The sequence below is a fragment of the Gymnogyps californianus genome, chromosome 2 (genome assembly GCF_018139145.2).
Source record: "Gymnogyps californianus isolate 813 chromosome 2, ASM1813914v2, whole genome shotgun sequence".
Classification (NCBI taxonomy): Eukaryota; Metazoa; Chordata; class Aves; order Accipitriformes; family Cathartidae; genus Gymnogyps; species Gymnogyps californianus.
Window position 1 is genome coordinate 142,669,197 of NC_059472.1, and position 15,953 is coordinate 142,685,149.

Genomic DNA, 15,953 nt, shown 5'->3' on the forward strand with positions numbered 1-15,953 from the left:
TTTCTTTAACTAAAAAGACGTATCCAGAAACTTCAACTCTCATTGACTTCACTATCGGAAGTTTTCGGTAAGTAGTAGACTTGCAAACTGTGTCTGAGGGCCACTTCACATTTACAAATTTTGTTGCTTTAACCATACTGATGCAGTTAAAGCAATGAAATCAATCACTCTTAGATATGTATGACAAGTGTACTGGAAACTGGATGCTACATGACTGTAACTAGTTTTAGCACCAATATAAATTATAAATATCACTTATGTAATATTGTATCTAAATTTACTCAAATAACTTTCTTAGCAAAAAACGCCAAATGCTAACTACAGTCATACTGTTAAAGGCTTCTAGATGTAGATGAACATACGAAACAAAAGTTTGAAAGGTTTTTTTGTGTTTGGGGGGTTTTGTTTTGATTTTGGTTTTTTTTTTAATTACCAACAAAAAGTTTCTGCACTTGGAAAATATTTGACTACTGTAGATGACTATTAAAGTAGCACCTAGCTGACTTCTCTGTCAGAATGAAGATGTTTAGCTAAGAAAAGAGAAGACTCTCAGCAACTCTCAGATGTGCTATCATTACACAGTTCTCAACAAACTAAAATTATTAGGTTGAATTTTTATGAACTATGTTATACAGTGTTATAAACCTTAACCTGTTGTTAGGATTAGGATATTGTAAGAAATAAATTATAGGTCATGTGGTACATTTTACTAACAGAAAATATATTGCTCCGTAAATATATCTCCCCAAATAAAATATTTTTATTGCCAATTTTGTGCCCATTTCTTAACATATTTGAACTCATTTCTGATACGTCTCATTGTTGAAAATGCTACCATATTACTTAGTGTGAACTTGAGAAGCATTTAGATTGAATACCACACTACTGACATTATCCTAAATTTTGTAAATTAGAAGCTCTACAGTACATTCCAATTACTGATAAAGTCAGTTATCCCAGGCACTTAGCAGCTTGGATACTATAAAAAGGAAAAGCAATTTAAACCATTATGGTAGTTTTTCTCTCTATTTTCTGTTAAGTCTCAATACCACAATGAGTGCAGAACGTAAGGGTTAAAGAGGGGAAAAAAAAGAAGTTGCTGGGTATGTTCTTACCAAGAGCAGCAAGTAAAGAGATTTCCTTGCAATTTTCTGTGTGCACATATTACAACAAAATAACTTACCACACGTGAGGCATCCAGATTAAAACCACAGGAAGTGCCAATTTCTTTTTATCTCATTATACATTGCATGCAATGCATCTACTACAGATGTGCCAATGCCCCGAGGCAGGTCTTTAAATCAAATGGGCAAAATAGTCAGGATCATTATTAGGTACAGCCATGGTTCAGTACTAGTAACATGGCACTGGAGTCAGTGCCTGTGATTATGTTTTAACATCCAATAGCACAAATAAAAACTCAGTACTGAAGTACATGTTCTGTAGTAAGTAGTTCAAGCATCGTATTGGCATTGAGAGTATGACCCAAACTTACAAGGGAGAGCAACGTTACAATTCAAATTGTACCTGTTGTTTACTAATTCAGCTTCTGCTCTCCAGAGGAAAAGCCTGAGCTCCAGTAAGGTTAATAGCCAAGTTGCATTGGCCTCAGCAGGACCTGAGCTCACCCTTGAATTTCAGTTTACAAATGTGAATTAAAAACATACATGCAAGCAGATACTTACCAATAAAAACTGGAAGAAAATAAAGACTTTCTATACTTTATAAGTAGATAGTCCAACCATAACACTGTCCATTCATTTATGACAAAGGACTGAAAAATAAGATGCAGCTAGACAGTGCTGCGTAACAGCAAGTCTGAGATACACGTGGGAGTAGAGCTAATAAAGTGCAGATTTGCACATTAATCTATTTTGGGTGGAAAGAGAACTGAACTGACTTGAAGCATTGCTGAAAAGCTAACTTAGACCTGAGGAAAGAGAGATTTTGATTTTATCTGTCATTCTGCAATATGTTTTGGTCAGATACTGAGCTGGTTCAAATTGGCACAGCAACACTGACTTCAACAGAGCTACATCCACTTAGAACAGTTGAGAAGTATCATATGCAACATATTTTCTTGACTGGACTGTCAGAGGTTTACTTTAATCAATTTAAGCTATTTTCACTGTGGGAGGAAAACATAGAGTCAACCACTTGGCCAAATTGCCTTAAGGTCTTAATGTCCAAAGATCTGTTTCAGTTCTGCAAGAAACTGAAAAACTTGCTATGCCAGATGAGTTTTTACTGAAAAAGTGATACACTGGAACCAGTTATGTAAATGCTGTTATAAAGGACATATATAAGCAACATGAACAAACTTCTCAAAGGGATCTTCCTTCTTTACTCAGTCTACTGCTCTACTCTAAACCTCTTTTTAAATAAGTACCTTATACACCATATTTATCAGGCAGAGAGAGAGAAAACTAGAGGGAAAACATGGATAGGGTGAAACTTTGTCTGTAGAGAGGCAAATGTTAGTCCCGAGTCCTTAATTTCAAACTCCATTTATATGCTGTGTGACTGCAGAGCATGCTTGCCCTAACTATTGGTATCAACCCTTTCCCCTCTACTCCAAGCAGATGAAAGGCTCCTTGCTCTAAATTCTTTATAAGGAAAGAAACCACATATTGATAAAATACAGCTCACATTTTTCTACACAATTTTGTGGTCATGCCTCCAACCAGAGTCTTGTTAACTGTCATGGACAGTATAACTAGATGGGACTACTGTGGTAATTAAGCCCAGACTCGTGTGCATGCCAGCTCTTAGTACTTTCCTGAATTAATCCTTCTTTAGAGAATAAAAACCAGAATAACAAAACCAGCTGATTTTGATTTCAGAGTTGCCAGAACAGAGAAGCTACAATAATCTTGTCCTTGAGCTTCTCCATCATGATCCAGTTTTTTAAGTCCTGACTGTGAAACCACAATATTACATACCTACGAACACCAATCTTGCAGTCACAACACAGGCAAAAAAAGAGGTAACTTAACCTCCCAACTTTTATCTGAGGATCTCCTGCTTGTGTCCAATTAATGACAGAACTGGAATTCAGTCTCACAATTACATCCCCAAGTTTACTTCTGAGTTACTTTTCAGAGTGAATGACTCTCACATGCCTGTATGAATGCCTCTGTTGTTTATTGCTAGATGGATTTAATACAACTAAATCTAAAGCTATACATATCTGACTGTGACCAACTGCATGAAATTACATTTTATGATACCTTGAAGCATATAGCTTTGGTATTTGTTTTTCAGATGCTCCCATTGATTTGATCATAAAAAATAGCAGTATCAGTCAGTAGATCTTGACTGTATGCGAGATCCTGGGAATACTACAGAATTACCATGAATGCTCCCCAAAAAAAGAAATCTTTGCCTGACATACATTACGAAAGGCAGCAGCACAGGTGATCCAAATCTTGGTCCAACCTTGTGGAAGAAACCCCGTGTAGCGAAAACTTACTACCCCTCCCTCAGAACTGAAAGGCAAACAGACATATGTGAGAATTTCATGCAGACGCTCACATCATCACCCATCCACACAACCATCCTCCAGTGCATGCAAGCCACTGTCAAGAATGTGAGGCACATCGTCTTGCGGAGGCAGCTGCTCACTCTCATCAACGCTGAGATTAAAGAAACGTGAAAAACGGTACATTTACAGATCAAGATTTGATCTCAGATGTATTTGAATTTTTAGAGTTCAAATTGTGAGTATGTATACTGGAGTTCAAATCTTTTCAGATTATTATTATTAAATGTGCTTATTTTGAACAAAAACACTGGAAGACCGACACAGTAAGCTCATCTGAAATTTAAAGTAGAAACTGTGATTTTAATTTCCTTTATGCAAACACTTAAATATTTGCAAATCTTTTGGGAACAAATTTGGGAAACAAAATTTGATCCTCTGCATTTCTATCTCAAATGTACAGTCATCCTCACTAGCAACCATGTCTCACTGTTAAAGAGCTGGCTTTTCACGTGGGTGCTGTATTTCACTAGTCAAAGGTGATTTTTGCTTATGTAAAACAAAAGAAGGAAGAGATTTTTGGTTTTGTTTAAATCCCACAGCACCTAAAAGCGTTTACCATTTGCTTCTTAGAAGGCCAAGTTAGCCAAATCTTGATTAATTAAGTGGTGTGTTCATAATCAAATGCTGTGTAAAGAGATCCCTACATAGGACTGCATAAATAAGAGCAAACATACAGTACTCATATTCCTTACTAGAAAGAAGTACCAATTGCAAGATCTTCCTGTAGCATACCATTTACTCTTAAGATTTTAAAAGAGTATAGAAAAGGAGTAGACTAATATATTACATCCACACCTTCAGAAGCCCAGCCTCAGAGTCAAGATTCACTGTCCTGCTGGGCGCTGCACAAGACCCACTCAGAGGTGCTGGGTGGTGCAGTCACACAAATGTTCTTCCGGCAGTAAATGGATTTGAGTTGCTTTTTGCGTCAGACATTGCAGCACAGCTTACTCAATGCCTCGTGTACCAAGGAAGTTTTTAGGACTGTGCCCCACAAACAGGAGCATCAATGAAGCTATTGGAATAACAACTGCAAAATGGAAGCAGAAGTGAGCAACCAGAGGGAAGAGAGGGAGGAAATTTCTTGAGCTGGTTGATTTGACAAACCTGATGCATCAAAAATATTATGTTCTTAAAACACCTGCTCCCAAATTGTACTCAGCTTGAAGACTTAGCGGGAAAAACAAGCCTGTGCCAGAAAGCTTATCCATTACACCCAGCTGTATTATGTGGTCTTAGAAACTAGAGTATTTCTGTTTCTTATAGGAATAGACATTATTTCTATTTCTTTCTATTTCTTATTTCCTTTAGACAACCGCTCTACAGCAACACTGTTACATATGCATACTCACTTGTGTGCCCACATATATACCTACATGCTCTCCACTGCAAACATCGTTATCTGCCTGATAAACACACTCCATCTGACAGCCCTGCATCAAGGGCAGGTTCAAACAGAAGCGAATTTCCGCAGAACTCACTAGTGAGCTTATTAGCAGACCACTGAAGGAACTACTGGTCTGCTGTGAGAATTGAAAAAATAAGCACTTGCATTTTAAGTAACATAAAACAAGATGAGGGATTTTTCTCTTTTATCAGTCAGAAAAACACATGAACTATTATACCTTTGCCACGTTTGCCTTGAAAGGACCTAGAATAGGCAAGAAAAGCTACATAAGGAATTAGAAGCAGACTACATTTTGATTTTTTAGCTCCTTTTTAGCACTGTTGATAATCACCTTCTAGTCTAAACCAAAGAACTTAAAATGCAGTTTGACTTCAAGGCATTTTTTATGTTGTTAATCAAAACATGCCGGCTAATATGCATTCCTTGATTAATGTTCTTCTCTATTTAAAACCAAATGTGATTAGCTTAAATGCAAATATTTAAACATCACCATAATTAATATTTTGAAGTCTAATGCATGATTTCTTTAAACGGGTTTTCTTTACATTTAAATTAAAAGTCTAAAGTCACTAACACTGTATTGTGATATTTAAGACTCATATACTATTTTTATTAAAGACTCAATCCTAAAAATATTTAAATTATGTTAGCTAAAGATATAAAGACATGCATCCATGCTGACAAGCAAATTTTCAAGCACTAGTTGCAGCACTAATGTGCAATTAGAGTTTTTATTGAAGTTCAATCACAACTGGAGCTTTATCATAATCATGAGTTAAACTTTGCTTTTTTGTATACCAAATGTCTTGAGAAAAATTACTTCAACTCCCCACCCTCCAAGCCCATCCCCTCCCCTCCCTTCCAAAAGCACCTGCTTTAGCAGAGCACAGGTTGTGTAAAGAGGAAGGATAGATGATGTTTTCTAAACTCCCTACTGACAATGAGTAGAAAATGTAATTTTAATAGCCAGCATTGTCTAAAGCACTGGACTTTTATATTAAATGGTTCTGCCTTCTAGCAGTGCTCACCCTGGCTCCTTTGCATATATAATAGTTACTTTAACTTTTCAGTTTCGTGCAATTTTGTTTAAAGAATGGTGAAAACACTGACAACGCTTCCTTTGGGTTGTGGATACCACAGACTTGAGGGAACACCAAATATTACAATTTTTCCAAAACTAAAGAAGAGGGGGAGAAATTTGAAATTAATTCTCCGTTACAGATCCCCCTCTCTCCCTTCTTCAAGTACTCAAATTCTTGAAGACTACATCTATACCAGTAATTTAAATGTGCTCATGACTGTTGTCTGGCTGAGACACCATCACTGTCCTGTGTCCATACTACTGCAGCACCGTTCCACCTCCATCCTTCAATACAGGAGGTGGGAACTTCCTTCTTACGGGGAACAGGAACACTAGCTCCCAAACCATGCCCAGGAATTAATTATTTGGAAGTGCTAGTTGTCATGAGCTAAAAGCATGCCAGACGCTGCTCTAACAGTTTAACAGCAGAGACTCCCACGTCGCCTGGGAACATTCCCTGGCATCAGTGTAGATGTAAACAAACAAGATATTTATTCAGCATGTAACAAATTGTTGACAGGCTTTGGTGAAACTCTATAGGAAAAACTGTTACGAAAGTTTGAAAAGCTGTATGTCCTCATATACAGTATTTCCATGGGTTTGTGCCAAAGGAGTTTAGTCTCTCAGCCCAGCCCTGCTCTAAATGAAGACTTAATCCTTTGAAAAAACTTGGCTATCAATCAGCTGTTAAGATGCAGGTAGACAGATCATATTTCTAAACCAAATCTATATTTATTGATCACATGGGAAGCAAAGCAGAATTCCTGAGTCAGAACACCAGCTCTGCAGTGGTTTTGTCAGTCACAGACTCGGGATTTTTTAATAAATCCACGAAGTATCTGTCAATCTCTGGCAGACTCCCTGTTATGCAGTACTTCCTATGAATACTGTTTTCTCGCTCTAGTTTCTTTTTGTCTTCCGCTTTCTCCTTAAGGAGAGTCTCTTTCTCTTAACTCTTTTCATCCTGACTTTAGGGATTCTCTTTTAAAAATCAGTGCTCAGTAGATGTTTCCATTGTCTCATAAAGGCACCTTTTCAGGTGTATTACTTTATATTATACCTGATCATCTGTTGAACATAGTGAGGTTCAGGCTCTTACACCATCAGCCCAAGATTAATTTTTTAACTTCCTTTCACCTGGAAACAGTATTGTAAGGAAACTGATGCACAGTGAACATTAGAAAGCATTCTCATGTTTTCTCCACCTTCCTAACAAGTTACTTCTTCTCCTTGACCATTACCATCTCTTCATGGCCACCATCACTTCATTTATCTTTTGTTGTGACCATATCTTACCTTCTCCCACTTTGCTCACTGACAGTACCTTCTGATAAATCTCTATTTAACTTCCCAGGATGGAGGTTATGCAGTATCAGTCCCAAACACTAATTGACAATGTAGGAAAAGTGAAAACTTGACTTAAGTGTAGATGTTGATCCAAAGGCTTATCTTGCTCAATTATTTGGGCAGGACTCTGAATCCAGGAGAAATGGCTGGAGAAGAAAAGAAGATAAGACTCCAGACTAAGAAAAATGGGAGATTTAATGACAATGCAGAGAAAAATACACAAAAATCAGGAAGACTCAGACACAAGACTGGTAAGGAAGCAGCTTGTTTTGGAATACTGCTTCATCTCCACTCACGCAGATGAGACATAGCACATGCCTACTTTCATTTCGTTCTTGGAGATATTGGTCCAGTGATACGATTAGTGGTTGGATCTGTTTTAGTGCAGCAAATCTACATATTTCTTAATGTATCGTAACAAAAGAATAAATAGTGAAAACATGTTCTCCAAGTCATGTGTCAGAGGGTCATGTTCATCATTTACAGTGTCTCTGTCCAATAACCTGTAACATGGGGCTTCTAAGCTGGATGAAACCTCAAGATTTTATTGAAACAGCACCTAACACTTTTTCATAATTTCCTCGAACTGCCTTCTTATTTGAGGGCAGATAATTTACTTTCACAGTGATCCAGAATGGCTGGGTTTCTTTGGTGATACGTGAGTACAGGAAGACCCACTCAAGATTATAGCAGTCATAACAGCTTCAAAGTGAATCACAGAGGTAACCTGAAGTTACTGAAATACTTCTGAAGTATTTCAGGATTTTCAAATGCATTATTTAGATTATCCTTAAGTAGTGTACTAAGCAGGACATGTGTGCATGTCTGTCTGTGTGCACAGGTGCAAACACAAACTGAGAGGACCAAGGCTGAGGCGCAGAGAAAGCTCAAAGATGAGGCCAACATATCTCCCACATTACTTAGAGTATTTGTAAGATAGAAAGTAATCAAAGATCTCAAAGCAAGCAGATAAAATACAAGTTGTTTTCTGACTTTTCTGAGAAATTTGAGAATTAGAGAAAACAAATTATGGCCATTTTATTTTCACAATTACAGGCTGTTAAAATCACTGAGGTTAGGGGTTTAGATGATGTCGAGCGACCCACAGCTAGCCTTAGGAACACATTTCTTATTCAGCCTCAGAAATGTTCCCGTATATTAAGATGTCAGAGATCATAATTGTTTATGCACTGGCTGCTTTCCATAATAATCAGACCCTTGGCCACTCTAGTAGAGAAGAGACTAATGCCATGTTTTTCATTTTCCTCCTAGTAAACTGTGATTAGCTCTCTGCAGTACAGGACTGTGCCCTATCAAATCACAGCATGAAAATTAGTTATTTAAGTCTGTAAGCAAACAAGAAATACAATGAAATTTTGTTTCCACTTTCAATAGTCTTCCCAACTCCACAGGCATTTAATGTACCTAGCATTTTTTAAACTGTAGTAACTATTTATCACTGATACTTTCTGTTCAAATCCTATTGTTTTATGCTTACACAACTCAGTTTATAGCATCAAAGCCTTGCCTGAGTGGATGTTGATACCCTCATCATCAGTGCTCTCTGCACTTCTCAATTTATCACACTTACTGTTTGCAGCTATCAGTCTTAAAACTCACAAAGACACGCGAAGCACAGGAGTTACTTAACCCCATATCATCTATATTTAAATGCAGTAATTTCACAAATCTTAAAGAATAATGGAATTGGTTCAGATTTGGCAAGACATTTCAGGTTCCCTCCTGCATTCTTCTGCTAAGGAAAGGAAAAGATTAAGTCATCTTAAATGTATTATTAAAGCATTAACCTCCATTTTTGCTCCAAAGAAGTCAGTTGGGAAAGAAAAGACTTTCAGTCCCATACACCGAGGAAATTTTCTCTAGCGTGTAACAACAATTTCAGACCAACAGAGAGGGGAGCATGGCTGGCTGAGCACCTGTGGAAGGGGACAAGCTGCCTTACCATAGCCAGAAAACTTTTGTGCACAGAGTGGCATGAAGGAAAGCATTTTTTTAAGAAGCAACAGAGAACCTGGTAGCCATGACCAAACAGCTCCAACGACCCTAATGGCATGAGCAAATAGTGTAATTCCAGCCCAGCCCATAGGTCAGAGCACTTTGTGCAGAGCATGCTTTAGATGCTGGTACCCCAGTATGATCCCAGAGGTGATGTGTTTTGCTGCTCTAACCATTCCACACTGTACCAGCATAAAGTCGAATTACTCAGTTTTGGGGTATGTAAGCCAAGTTTTGGTTGTCCAGTTAGATTATGCTTTCTATTGCTGTAATTTCTAAAATCAGCAAATAAGGAACTGTAAGACAAAAAAAAGTCCATTTTACCAAGGCCATGAAGGATATAGGGCAGTACAAAGGGAGTGCAGAAAACAGTATGTGTACAGAAGAGGGCTTTTTCCTTTGGAGTGCTCGCAGACCTCCACAATGTACAGGAATTAAGGAGCTCAGCGCTTTGCATTAACAGGCCCTAGAAAGATTAAATAATTGCCAGCGAGAATAGTAATTACTCTGACTTGCAAATCTACATACTTCACAGATATGGAAAGGATCCAAGAGAACAAAGACTATACCATGCAGAAATGGTGAAAATACTGAGTGACCATTTTCTGTCTTGGTGGCATCTCTCCTCCTGTCCCCATTCTGCATTTATATAAATATTATGTATTCATAGCTGGCAAAATCCATAGTCTGGGACGGAGAAAATAAAAGCAAGGTTAACACAATGCCTGTATAAAAATTAGATTTAATGAAGCGCCTACTGTAGACTTATTTCCTGATGTTCTTCTGTGGTAATAAACCCACATCCCTTAACACACTTGGAAGCCAAACAGAAAAATGAAACCAGGAAATTTCTTGGCTGCCATCTACTGTTCAAAACTTTTCCTGTATCACACAGAAGAATAAAAACAGGAACAAACCCAAAGAGCACTCATTGACACCTCCAGGTTTTCTCTCCTCTTTACCATTCTTGGATAAAAACAATGTCTTTGGACTACTGTTAGAAACCACTATATTTCTGTAAGGATTCTGTGTATATGCTCACCTTTTAATCAGTACCAAGAATGAGAAACACAAAAGCCTGTAGACTTAATGACACACTGATTTAGGGAACAACACTGTAGTATTTTTACAGTGAAAAAATGTACTTGTTAAAGAAGTTGTACTAATTCACTAGAGAGCATTAAAGAGTAATTTCACTATACAGCAATAAGACAGCACTAGGACAGAGACTGAAAAGCAATGTGCAATAAAGCTGCCTGCCTTCCCTTTTCTCGAGGCTTTGTGTTACTATCAGGGTAAGAAGACCTACAATATATTTGTTTCTCCGTCTCTCTTGAGAGCTGCCTAGATCTCTTTGTCCTTTTCAACTCCTCTGCCCCATCTCCTGCCTCTTTGCTGCCCCAAAGAAGCCACTATGATCCTGCAGATCTGACGAATAAGACAGGCTGGAATGAAAAGGGAATCTTCTTCTTCATGTCCGACCTATAAGATGACTTGGAAATTAGGTTTAAATGACATAGGATGCGAGGTTGTCACAGTTTATGACAAAAGCTGAAGGGACTATCATCTGCAGTAAAGGAGAACCAGGAGTTTACTGAGAGACCTTAGGCCTGCAAGGACAAAAACATCCGAAATTGCATTCCTGGGTCAATTCTGTCACTCGCTTCCAGACTTTAGTCATACGATTATAAACTGAAGACTCATCCTAGTAAAATATACTGGGAGCCAATTAAGTGCTTCATCTGAAGGCATCTAGTAACCTTCTCTTTACCATCTCGTCCAAACCCACTCACAGCAGGTCCAACAAGTTCAGGCTGCTCAGGCCCTGTCCAGTCAGGTTTTGAACAGGATGAAGATGTCAAACCTCTCTGGACAACCAGTTCCAGTATTTCACCACCCCCACCAGCCAACACGTCTCCTACTCATTCGCCTGCTTGGCATGTTTAAAAACCAGTATTTTTAAGAACTCCACTCAAAAGTTCACAAGACTATATATACTACATATATATGCATGCATACATACATAGCATAATGAAGCTGATCATGTACTTTTAGTCTCTAGTGAACAAACTGCTCCCTCTCACACAAAGGTATCAGATGGTGAAACAGCTTTTCAAGAATGGTTGTAGAATATGACAACTTCAAGTACAACGCACATTAAAAAACTGAACTTTTGTAGAAAGGTACTAACAGATGATCTAGTAGTAACTTCAGGTTTCACAAAGTCTTTTCTCTACTCTTTAGTTTCCTTTAGTATTCCTCAAAGTTCAGGGTGGTCAGTGGAAAAGTAATACTGATCAGGAATCAGCCTACCAGCAATCTGAAAGGTACGATACTCAGTGACTGAGGAATGCAAGCAGGTCAGGGTTCATACTGTAATAAACAGGAGAAAATGCAAAAGACAGCAAAGAAATTAAACAAAAGAAAATCCCCCACCCTGAGCACAATAAAAAGTAAGCAACTAGAAAAAGTGCATTATGGTTCATGCACTGTGTACCACGTCATTTTGAAGCTTGTGGGTGGGGATGTAATTATCTGTGTCCTGTATTTCCAGGAAGAGAATTTGGATGAACTTGGTACTTCAACCTACCTGGTTTGAAATGGGGTAAAGAGTGGACTCCAGGCCACGTATCTTCGTTTGGTGTTCCAAGCACCTGTGCACAAAAAGAGAAAAAAAAAAAGAAAAAAACCACACATTGCTTTAATGGAAAAGACTTAACAAGTCATAGCATTGCATAAAGCCACCCCTCATTGTAAGCTCAATGTACCTTATAATCTAAACTCTAAATAGGCTTAATTACTGGGGGAAGGTGGGGAGGAAGAGGGTACAAAAAGTTAAATGATTACCACGGTTTCAAGGTACCAGTGGAGCCAGTAAAGCACATAACGGTGCTGTGTTCCTGTCAGGTTGTCTATTTAACTAATACATGTTAAAGTATGACATTGACAAGTGTCAAGCTACCTGCATACCTCAGAGTGCTGGCGTTACAGAGGCTAGATATTTTAGCTCAGAAATAATTTCAATCCCTGTAAACTTAAATAAGATGAACAGATACCTATGCTAGGATAAAAGATTTGCACAGATGGTGAAGCAGATGACCAAGAGCATGGCATGAACAAGAATACACAGCGAATAGTTTTCATTTTAAGTGGATGTAGTACACATTAAAATAGTAAATTTTTAGGAAATACAGACTTATTGACTCATGCATTATGCTTTGTCTCTATTCACTTCAACTGTTCTCCTTCTTGTAGTGTAAGTCAGACCAACTTTCAGTGGTCAAGTATTTAACACCTCTCATGTGCATTTTATATCCATTGCTCACATAAAAGTTCACCCTCCATGTCTTTGGCACAAATAATAAGTAAATTGAGAGAACTGCTGTAATTAGCTCTCCCAAACCTGGTTTTGCTTCATAAGACATAACTGTCAATGCTTGCTTTAAGTGGAGCTGAGAGGAACACCTAAATTAGAAGCTTTAGAAATGCATTTCTGAATAATTTGTGGAATTTGATATTTCACTAGTGGGATCTTTCTTGTTACAAATTTACACCCAATTTCTAACATGAATGAAAATCCTAGGGACTGTTTTCAATATTTGTTATAATCTCAGGCCATGGAATAAAAGGCTTATATTCTAAAGTGAAAGCATTTCACACCAGTCTGGTGCTTGTTTTGCATTGTCATAAATGTATAAACTCCCCTGCCAGCCTTGCCCCTACCTGCGCTGCAGATCTTCTGAATAAATCTTTTGGACCTGCGTATCTTGAGTCACTGACATTCTGTGGTCACTTACATCAGCACAAAACAAGCACAAAGTTAGTGTGAAAATCTTTGCTCCAAGTATGTCAAGGTTTATGCTGCTTCAGGGCAAGCTACAAGACATCTACTTCCAATTATTTGGAGCTGAAGAGATTTTTTTTTTTTTTTTTAATTGTGTCTGCTGCAATATACATATGCATTAAGAGCATTAAGGGAATGACCACTCTAGAATATTTGTTGCACTTCTTAAGCTATGTAAACATTTGTTCATGTCGATAAATTCAAGCTTAAAAAAATTCTTAGAAGCAAAACTGGGAAGCTAAAATACAAAAAAATTTCTCTTCAACTCTGCCAGAAATTTATTTCATAAAATTTAGAAATGGGCTTAAAAACTTGAGGCAAAAGTAAGTGACCTCTTAAACAGATACAATTCTTACCTACAAGGTATGCTTTATGACTCTAGCACCTCAAATTTGTTAAGCAATTTACAATACTAACGTGTTTCTAATTAAGAATGTTAATGCAAAGATCGTTTTTCTCCACTATCAAATACAATAAGCAAATAGTCCAATTTAGATGTAGTATGACCAGTAGGAGGTGAAAGCAGAGCACCAAGGTGTCAGAGAAACAAAGATGACAGTATCAGTGCAATTAGACAGTATACGTTCATGTGGTTATTTGGATATGCAAGTTCACTGATTTTATTTTTAAATATTGTTCATAGGACATTGCTTTCACTCCTTGTGAAATATGTCTTAATCGGCTTTGAATAAGATAAACCTGGCCCTGCAGCCCTGATTCATCACAACACCCGTCTTCATTTCATTATTGCTATTAGGGAGAGAACAATTCTCTCATTAAACATAGAAGAAGTTAGGAGACACCGTTGACACTATGTCACTAAATCCATTTGCAAACAACTTTCACTTAGCTTCTACATTAATCAAGCTTCTGGTGCCAAGCACCTCCCAGACCAGGAGAGGGAGCCCGTGGATTAAAAACAGAGATTCTTGCATCCTCAGTTTAAAGAAAGAAATACGGTCCTCAACTTTGCAACCCCTCTTAGCAAATCAAAGGAATATTATCTCATGAAACGTTATGAATATAAGAAAATTAGCCACATCCTTCTAAATATGTGTTCTTAATCATCTCTTATTTTAGATGAGACATAGGCAGCTAAGGCACTGTACAGATGAATATTAAAAACAGCTAACAAAATCTGAAACTTCCTGTGCAAGGTAGAATATTTATCAGACCAATTTAATGTCTTGGAGCTAAGAAATGGATTATTCTGATTTTCAAAGTACCATCAGGTCCAGTAACAGAGGGCTTGATGGGAGATCACTTTTGTAATGAATCTTGTGTGACTCAGAATTTTTTGTTTCACTAGTTGTGCAATCCATTTCTTTAATAATATTCCAGCACATCTGCTGCTACAGTGTTTAAGAGCCAGCTACAAACAAGTTCTGTGCATTGGAGTACTCAAACAACCTACAATATTTGTACCTTCTGTCAAGGGTAGCAGTCGGGCTAAAACCAACTAGGGTTTTCTATCATCTAAATGCCTACCATTTTTAAGGTATGGGCACTTGGTAGTTCAGGCAAGGATCCAGACGCTGTATTTAATGCATTGTACAAACACTATAAAGATCATCCTTCTTCCACACAATTTTTAACATGCACAATACAGACATTCACAAGATGTGACTATCAACAAACAAACAACGAAGAGAAGGCAGGAGTGAAACAACTATGGTTTTGGAGAAGATGAAACAGTCACTGCCCACAGGTATGTCAACATAAAGAGATTTGTAAGCATCACCTTGCAAGTGATGCTTCTAAGCAGCAATCAATCTCGTTTTGATGAGGTGGGATTAGGCAACCCAAAGCAATGAGTTTTGACACCTGCTATAAACAAAGCAAAGTGGAGTTAACATGTAACACCACGGTGGAGAAGGATCTGCCTTGTTTTGTGGCTTACAGAAGTGAATTAAGGGACCAACAGGGAAAAGGAAAGCGGAGGAGGAAGGGAGAACCCAACAGTCTTCTGGTTTAGTGGTTAAGACTGATTATCCAGACCAAACCACTGGCAACATCTTAGCATCTAACTGGTTATATGAGGGAGCCAGCTGTAGCAAACCACTGGTTACCCAGCCAGTGCTGGAGAGCAAGTCTAACCTTACAGCAACCAGCAGAAGTAGAAGATACAGGAGACAGCAGCCTGGGACAACTGAACACCAGGAGCTGTTATTTTACAGGTGACCTCCTAGCCCTGACTATCATTTCATGGTCCGCCACTTAGTTCTCATCCCAAGCATGCCACCAGGAGTTCTGTCTCTTCTACATTTTAACACTTTTTCTTTCCATTTCATGTTCCAAAACCATGACAATAACCACCACTGTCATGGCAATCAAGCCCCAACTTAATATTGGAAATAAGCTTTTATTTACCATTGAGAATTATTTGAAAAAAATAAGACTAACTTGTTTGCTTTCTCTACTGATAATTTGCTTCTCAGTGAGGTAAACATTCAACGTGCATGGTTTGATATCCTATTGTTTTAACTGAATTACTAACACAAGAATAATCTACAATTCTTAAATTTGGAATGGATTTAATGTTATCCAGGGACCAGGATGGTTATGGTTTCTGTAAAGAAAACTCCAAAACGTACTGGGCTTTTACTGTTCCACACTACGTACAACACTCCGGGCTCTTTTATTCCCTAACAAATGAGATAAAATGAGCTTCTCATTTGAAACTTGCTGTTCAAAATCAGGATCAGATTCTAAT

The 15,953-nt window shown here is 37.9% G+C and overlaps 1 protein-coding gene across 2 annotated transcripts in view; it reads right to left on the reverse strand.

Annotated features, from left to right (window-relative positions):
• Positions 1-15,953, reverse strand: part of CDK14 (cyclin dependent kinase 14) — a 319,176-nt gene that overhangs the window by 92,292 nt on the left and 210,931 nt on the right. For both annotated transcript variants that reach the window (XM_050890973.1, XM_050890975.1), the window contains one exon: positions 11,987-12,050. In XM_050890973.1, coding sequence (XP_050746930.1) covers positions 11,987-12,050 — 64 coding nt within the window. The remainder of the gene's footprint in view (positions 1-11,986; positions 12,051-15,953) is intronic.